Source organism: Fundulus heteroclitus, unplaced genomic scaffold, assembly GCF_011125445.2.
Source record: "Fundulus heteroclitus isolate FHET01 unplaced genomic scaffold, MU-UCD_Fhet_4.1 scaffold_110, whole genome shotgun sequence".
In the NCBI taxonomy this organism is placed as follows: domain Eukaryota; kingdom Metazoa; phylum Chordata; class Actinopteri; order Cyprinodontiformes; family Fundulidae; genus Fundulus; species Fundulus heteroclitus.
In genome coordinates, this window is record NW_023396523.1 from 14768 (window position 1) to 23821 (window position 9054).

The following is a 9054-nucleotide window of genomic DNA, read 5'->3' on the forward strand; positions in this document are numbered from 1 at the left end:
TTAAGTCATTGACCTACTATCTCTACCTGTAGTCCTTTGAGTCCGCAGAAGCAAAAAAAAAGAAGAAGAATGAGCTGCAGCTCTGAAGCCTCACCTCTTTGACTTCAGGATAATTAGGAGCTGAGCCTCCTCTCTGGAATAAATCAGCAACATGCATTAATTCTAATCAGCGTGTGCAGCCAGGCTTGACCGGCGCAGCCCGAGGGGCAGGAGCACTTGTCTGAGTGTTTGAGTCCCATCCACATGGCCAGCCATGCTGAACTGTGCTCTTCAAGGTTCACTGCAGTATTCCTGCACCACCACCAAACAGCAGCAGAGCTCCAAAGACGGGAAGCAGGTTGTTTCTGACCTTTTTTTTTTTTTTTTCTCCGCAGAGCCGACTTGAATGATCCTGACCGACCTTTTGAGAAGCACCTGTACGCAGCATGCAGCACATCGGGAGACGATTAAACTCACCACGCAAACTGTCACACTGCCGGTGGTGCTCTCCTCAACATAACAGATTGGTAACACAACAGCTTTAAAGAAACATCTCACATAGCGTATTGATTCAGCAGCAGGAGATAACTCTAGGATTTATTTTATCATGAAAACAAAGCTTTATGGAATAAGGACAGTGATTCTCAAAAGTTCTGCTCAAGACAGGCCGGGCACAAGAACACTTCCTGATGTTTATGGGTTTTTTTTTTTTTAATAATTTATCTGCAGGTGGAACTAATGTATAGTCTTCAAATGTTGCAACCGGGACTTGATTTGGAGTTACGCAATCAATTAATCCGTGTTTCTATGGTGACAGGATGAGAAGCATCATAGCGCAAGCACCCGTCTTTAACTTCCAGAGCTCCACCGGTGAAAGGCTCCCACAAAGCTAGTCTGTCTAGCTGCCGTCAAATCGCAGCAGCGCAGGAGATGTTTATTTCCTCCACAGTTTTCAAAAGAAAAGTGCTTCCCCGTGTGCAAAGGCACAGGTAGGGGCCATTCTGAGTAATAATGACGGTGTAAAAATGTTTGAAACAGTGTAAACAGAGAGAGAGAGGACATAAGGAGAGGGAAAGAGAAAGACATGCGGAAAGATACCTGTTGCTAAAGTCACACTGGAAAATGAAATAAAAAAACAATATTTCTACCAAGGAAGTGCGTTGAACTCTTCGTTTTTGTAAGTGGATGTGTGAAATATTGATTTTTAGTGGTCTATTGGGTCCTTTGCACAAATGAACTATGATAACACTTTTTCAATTTAAAAGGAGCTATAAGTAATACTGACACCTTGTGGCTCAAATCGGTATAACAGCTTGCCAATCACAAATATCTAATATGCCGTTTTTAAACGGTGTGAAACCCTTCTGAATTTTTACTAACAAAAGGATAGATTGACAATGTATTCTGTTCTATATCTGGGCTGCTTCTCTTACTGGCTTCCATATTAACATGCTACTGCTCTTTTGCCAACATAAAATACGAAATGCTGCGCTCTATCTTGGGAACCTTGGGAAGTCTCATAAGATTGGCTCAGGAACCAGGAAGTAAACAAAGGCTACACACTTACTGTACCTCTAGGTTTGACAGGAGAAAAACTTGACTAAGACATTGTTGATGGAGAGGACCAATTGTTTATAGGGAATGTTACTTCCATCCCAGGTGACAAATGAGAATGATTTAGGTTGACTTTACAGTAAATATCTTACTTATAACTCCATTAACCCATTTAGTTTAATTAAAGGATTATGAAGGGTTAAAGGGACAAATTAAATAAATAAATCATGAACTAAATGTACCACTAAATAATTAAAAGTCCCAATAAATTTAAAAAATTAAATACTATATATTGGTTTTCTTATTTTTGCTGTAAAATTAGTAGAAGTTCTCACTGAAGTGACTGTTTCATACAATCTAACATTGATCATCATATTACAAAACAATACAATGGTGATTTGATCGGTAAATATCAAACTGACACCATCACTACATTATAAACATATTTTCGTCATCCCTCATCTGGAACTAGGATGCATCCGACCGTCTCTGTGACCTTTAGCATATTGGGCACAATAATCTGTTTGGGATCTGAGCATTTATTCCATTCAACCAGCTCAATATCTTTTTTTGCATGCAGGGCATTAACGCTGGATTCTGGGGAAATAATAATCAGCAAATACTGCATCACAAACAGTTCTTTGCAAACTAATAAAATATATTTACCAAATATCTTGCAGCCTTAATGTCAGTGAATACTGCAGTTTATCTGCAGTATGCATTGACTTTTAAGGTTTATAAGATAAATACAATGTGTCCTCACCAAGCTGTAACATCAGTGTTAAATGAATCATGAAAATCCTTTTAATTCAAAGGTGCAAAAAATGTGCCACAAGCTTTTCCATTTCTCATGTGTTCCAGTTTGCAGCTTCAGCAGGATGAACCCCTCTTACTTCCAAAGACAGTTAATAGTTTCATCTCACGAAAGTCAAGAAGAGAACCAGATGATTATTTTCATTTCAAATCTTGGGCTGCAATGGTACACGTCTTAGCACCCAACAGTTGCGGGTGCTGAGACAAAACTGCTATTTTTCCTGATGCAAATGGAAGAGTCAGGCAACAACAACAAAATGACATGAGACAAAGATGGCAAAAAAAGAAATTTCTTTCATTTATTTACAACAAAAACAATTATATAATTATATATAGCAATTATATAAAGGCTTTTGTTGGAGGAAAAAACAACTGATAAAGTGATATGACAGGATCAAAACAGGCTTAAAAGTCCAGCAGCAGGCAAGTGACCGTGGAAGGACACTCGTGTTATGCCAAACCCAATTCTGGTTAGCATCTATTTTTGTGTTTTTTTCTTTATGATGATGAAAATTCTTTCAAAATATTTAAAATCATCAACAATAGAAGGTAGAAGTGTCAACAAAATGAAATTATTACATATTTATTTTTCTATATATATTTATTTTTTCTCTGCAACAGCATTCTGGGACACACTAGGGAGCGCCTCTCCTTCACAGAACATCTAGTCTGTGCAACCATGTTGCAGGGGCACAGGTTTGAGGAACATCACAGGTCATTTCGTGAAGACGCACAGTGCCTTGAAGGCCGACCCAGCTGGGGACAGAACCTGGTCTCATCTACAGCAGATAACCAGTTGTGGTGCTGTGGACCTACTCTAGTTGTTCATGGAGAACAATTTTCAGAGACCGCCACTCTTTTAAAGATCCTCATCATCATCGCACCCATTACCACCGCAGAAAATGAAAGGTGTTCCTCAACTCTCGGTAAAAACATTTCTCAGAAACACTATGAACCTGGAGAAACTGAATGCGCTGGTCATGCTCTCCGTGGAAAAAGGGATTGTATTTATTTATTTTAAATGATAGATTTCTTTTAGAAACTTGTTGAAATGTTGCTGCCATTAAGGAGACGAGCGCAAAATGTTCATTTAGTTTATTATTGTATTATAATCCATGAACTTTAGTGTGACTCTATCACCACCAGCCGCCACTGATGCAGAGCAATCGCATTACAGACGTCAGAGTCCGGTGTATAGAATCATACAAAGAATACATCAACAAAGTACAATCACTATTCCTATCCAAAACAGGGCAATCATAATTTTTTTTTTTTGTGTGTGTGTTGAGTGCCATGACAGAAAATGAGTAGATAAAGATACTATTTAAAGCTCTCCACACCGCACTGGAAATACTTATTTAATGCTGTTAAGGCTAACTTCTCTGGACATTTATTCAAACCTTCACATTTTACTTAACTTGTTAAAACAAATTCTTCATTCCCACGTTCCAGAGTTGAGCAACATTGCCACTGTATACCATGAAAACAACTTCAGTGGCAACATCAATAAACTCCAATTGATGATTTTTGCAAACTACGTAAACTAAATATGAGAGGAAACGCTTCGGAGTTTTATCCTCAGTTTTATAATCATCAGAATAAATACCATAACGTATCGTGATAACATTTTAAACCTACATTGGCCAGGCCTGACACAGGCTTTGGGAATCCCTATCAAAAATGCTATAGCCCCAATGGTAGGTAGGTAGGTGAGGTGGCTGCAATGTTGACCTTAACACAACACTACGGTAGTTGCTTAACAACAAACAGCATCTTAGCTACTGGTTTGTATAAGGCAGATAACCAACCCATTTCCTCTGGTAATCTGAAACTTTGCACACATCCAATTTCTTTAATTAAATCTGCCTCTGAGGAGGGAGACAGTTTATTTGATCACAGTAACACGTTGACAAGCACAGTGAATCGCTCAAAGTTATACTTGGCTACTGCCAGATTAAACAGAAATCCTCTTTAAAACAACCATGCAGAGCAAAGACGATTTCACTTATTGTACGAACCACCCTCCATAGAAACTGAACACCTACCTTGGACTTGAGAGCCCAGTACTCCTCTGTGCCGTAGTCCACATGTTTGAACGCTGTCAGATAGTCGTAGCTGATCACTGCCGTCTGAAAATACACGCAAAAACAGGTGAAAATGCAGAATCTTGAGACAATCAAACAGGCAGCAATAAATTAATTGAACATGATTTAAATTTTAACCCCAAAAGCCTCCATTTTGCTTCACCGCTTGGTTCTTGTTTTTATTTGATGCTTCTATTGCTTAGGAGATCGAGATCAGCAGTTCCTGGAGGTCATTTGGATATCAGGATTTTCCGGCCGATTTTGCCCCGATCTCGCCCTTTCGAGAGGCGCCGATTATCGCCGTCTCTTAAAATAATCTTAAGAGATCATCGTGTGTGGTGTTTTAAGAACGATCAGGTCCGCTCAGTGGAACGTCGGCACCGCTCCGACCTCAAATCAGGGATATTCAACACGTTGGTTTGTCTTGTCCCGACATCCTACAGTGTGGGGTGTCTCCCGAAGACAAATGAGCAGGCAGCCTGCTGAATGACACCAGAAAGCTAGGTGAGCATTCCCCGGGAGAAAAAAATAAAAAATAAAAATTTTAAAAGATTACAAGATTTCCCATCTGATATCTGAATGATCTTAAGTGAAATCTGTTCAGGTGTGTGGTGTGTTGAGCTTGTCGTCTGACCGGATAAGATTTCTTTATTGTTACTTTTAGGGGCATAGCCAAATTATGTCCTAATTCTTGGAGAAGGTTTTTTTTTTTTTTTTTTTATAATCGACTTCAATCATTTCCTGATACTTGTGGTTTAGAGAAAAATTCCAGTCTTAGTTTTAACCCCTCTAAAAAGGAAACATTTTTGCCACAAGATGAGGCACAAGTTAGTTTGAAGTTACAAGTGAAGCCTTTTCTTAGATGTATACTTAAATCTAGCTCACTGTGTACTACTGCTAGTGTCAAACATTTTGTAATATTTTCATTGTTTACTACGGCAGGGCCACCATCTTGTCTTACAAACATGTTTCCCAGCTTGTATTTAGTTGCACTTTGAATTCAGGTCAACTCCCTGACAAGAAGATTGAAATAAAAGCAAATATTTAAGCAGAATTTCTCGAATTTATTTTTATGAAATAAAAGGTGGAAAAAGAAAAAAACTGATTAATCTGATTTGGTATGACAAAATCAGAGACTTTATTTTTAAGCCGTACTGCCCAGCCCTATAGAATATTGACACTGATATCAGTCAGAGTAACTCATACTGCTTTAAGAGTGAGACGCAAGTCAAAGACAAACTCTTAACATGATGGGTTTTTTTAGACAAAGCCATTTCCTTTTTTCTTCTAAAAAAGGAAATAAAAACATAAGTGAATAAAAGCATCTTTATTAAAATGTAATGTATTAGAGTTTATGTCAGCACAAGCCCCAGGAGAGAAACATGTAGAAATTAACGACAGTTCATACTAAAAAAATACCAAAAGTAGACGTAATTAGTGTGCTACTTGACCCCTGACTTCATCTATTGTCATTTAACTATTTTGATATATATATATATATATATATATATATGTATATATATATATATATATATACACATACACACAAACACTGGCACAGTGTTTCTTCTGTTTTTATACCTCATGCAACAAAATCAAAATATGATTTAAAAAAAATTGCTTTTTTTTTTGGATAAAGTTCTGGTTCTAAAAAGAAATTCTGTACTTGTGATCATCGGTCTGCAGATATGTTATAAAGCTGGAGTTCACAGAGCTCCATGAACCTTGGTACAGACACGTATCGGCAATAACGCTTCCTCCCCGCACTAACTGTCTCTCGGACGCTGTAATCAAACCCAGACCAGACGTCGTTACATGTGAGAACATCTGAGCTCGATGTGAACTCACGGCAGCTGCGGCTCGTCCGAAGCGGATCACGCTCAGGTCACTGAGGTCCAGCTGCCTGTTGTAGAGGTAGAACCCCGAGGAGGCCAACACTGCTGTGGCCAGAGAGGAGACTTTGAGGAGCCGGCCCGCCATCGGAGGACTGTGGGACGAGAGAGCAATTTATTTTCAGTGAGTTCCCATATGAAGACAGATAAAAGATGGGGGAAAAAAGGAATAAAATGTGAGGAAAACAATGAAGGGAAGTTATTTTTTTCTTACAGCATGACCCTGATTTAACAGATGTGACATCACAAAGTCAAAGAAAATAAAAGAAATCTTATCGCCTGACAATGTCATTCCTAAATGAAATCTCAAACACCTAAACATATTGTGATATCAGTGCTGCCAAGTGCTGAGAAATCTCCAGTATCATTAGCGTTAACATGAGCAAGTAGAGGCTGCTGATCTAAGAACCAAAAACCTTGAAAATGCTAAGTCACTAGTTTCTATGCAGATCCCCTTCTTGTCATCAGACAGGAACACAAGACGTGCATTTAACACTTAAAACAGGCACCGAGTCAAAACCACAAGAAAATGAAAATAGAACCATGAGTGGTAGAACGTTCTAGGGGCCACATCTACATTGTTTGATGTGGGACATATTAGAGGCCAAATAAATCTCCAATTCCATTCTCTGTGGAGAAAAGCGGGAGTCCTGCAGCAAGAGGTGAAAGATATCTACGTTTTTTATGCAAAGACTCTACATGGAAAGTTGTTTAAATATACAAAAATGAAACATTTCGGAATTTGAAAGCCGAGTGAAAAGGTAAAAAACAAAAACAAACTGTGATTGAGTAAAATCCATGCAAACTATTAAAGTGCTAACTCAAACTTTTTGTACGGTTGATCCACGGTGAAGCAAAGAGGGCTGGGTTAACGCCGCTATTCAACTAAAGAAAAAACCTGCGATATGAGGTGATGTGGGTAAAAGTGTCAAGTAACGACTTGAGATTAATAAACGCATAACGAAATAATCTCAATGTCGTTTTGCTTTGGGTTCACTGCAAAACCAAGACTTCGGATGATGAGCGGCCGAATCCAGCGACTGGAGAAATAAGAAATTCATTATTTCTATCTTGACTGCAAAATTCTATGGTGAAGTTGAATGCATGGAATTAGCTCACATTTATTTCAGACCAAGCAGGTTTATGTGATTCTGACATTGAGTACACAGTGATAACGATTACTTTGTGATATTGCTTGAAGCTGCACAATACACTGACGATTATGCTGTACACAGTAAATGCACAGAGCTCCTCTGTTGAGGTGTAGAGAAAGCCACGGCTGCGTTAACAACTTTTAGCTCAGCTGTGCTGTCGCCTCTGGCCTGATCATCTTTGCTGACCAAGCCAGCACAGCATCATGGCCATTGAAGCAGCTATCGGTTCTTCCAGCAGTGTTGACAGTTGCCGAGGCTGGCTGGAAAATTAAATTGTTATCTTCATTAATCTTGATGACATTGCTCCGCAACATTACTGACGGTGTAAACTTCATATTGGATGGCTAGGAACTTGGATTCTCTGCCTCTCCAACCTTGCGTCAGATTCTGGAACGTGGGTTTCCAAATTAAATGCAAATATCTTAGATTAAAAAAAAAAGGCCATTGGACACCTGAGCAAGAGCCCAGTTTTTGTTTCTCTTTATTGAAGGAAAGACCCTTCTGACCTGGTCTCTGGTTCCTAGCTGTGTGTTGCCTATTGAAGTACTAGCTCCAGCTTCAGTTAATCTTCCCAAAGTTCTTGTTTTCTCTCTTACGCTTTTCCCTCCACTGAATTTTCCTTTCATGCGCTTAGACGCGGCACTCTTTTAACAATCAGGTTCTTCAGCGATGATCTTTTGTGGCTCCTAAGAGGGTGGTTCTCTGCTGGACTACTTTAAAATCAGCAGTCTGATACAGTTGTGTCGGCAATAAGACGCCTATGTAAATAATAATAATAATAATAATCAACCTTTTTGGACTAATACAGTACAAACATTTTCTGAGAAACTGAAATGTGGGGTTCCGTTACGGATAAGCCATAATCATTTAACAAACTAACTGAAATAAACACTTAAACTATGTTCTCTACGTGTGGTGAATCGAAATAAGAGTTTTATTTTTGAATTGAATTTCTGAGAAGAAGGATAAAACATGATTGAGATGCTTCCTGGATGAAATATAACATATAGAGACCTCCTGATAAACGGAGCTAATTCCAGACTGGTATGATGTGTTCACCGGAGTCAATTTCAAAGATTTAAAGGGTTTCTGATTGTGTAAACACACTGAAACCTGACAGCTCGAGCCCATGAATGGAGCTCCCTCTTCTCGTCGGCACTCACCCCACCACGCAGCCGCAGACGGGCTCAGGTGTAAAAATCCCACTCCTGATAAAAGCTCGTCCCGTCCCACCGACGGCTGTCTTACCCACCGACCTGGCAGCGGCTCACCAAAGTGTCATATTTAAAATGAAACCGAGACCCGCTGACAGTGGTTGACCTGAACGTTTCTCGAACATCTGACTTATGCAACCACTGTGGTTGCACAAGTGGTGTGAGAGTCTGAGCGGGCTACCAACAAACAGCCACCTGTCTCACAAACACACACATACAAAAACACTGAGCCGTCTATTTAAAAACTTCACCGAAACATCCAACTCAGCCTTCACATCAGTCTCCTTCACTTACCGGTTTGATTTGTGACCCCTTCTCCGGGTTTTTCGAAGCGTGCCCAAGGAACTCTGGGTAATGCAGTGCC

At 39.5% G+C, this 9054-nt stretch overlaps 1 protein-coding gene across 1 annotated transcript; it reads right to left on the reverse strand.

The window, feature by feature from the left end:
* Window positions 1–4364: 4364 nt before the first annotated feature.
* Window positions 4365–9054, reverse strand: adck1 (aarF domain containing kinase 1; the record flags this gene model as incomplete). Its single annotated transcript, XM_021315135.2, has 3 exons — window positions 8985–9054; window positions 6279–6417; window positions 4365–4475 (listed from the first exon to the last, which is right to left on the reverse strand). Coding segments are annotated over exons 2-3 (243 nt in total), but the record flags the coding sequence as incomplete, so codon positions are not given.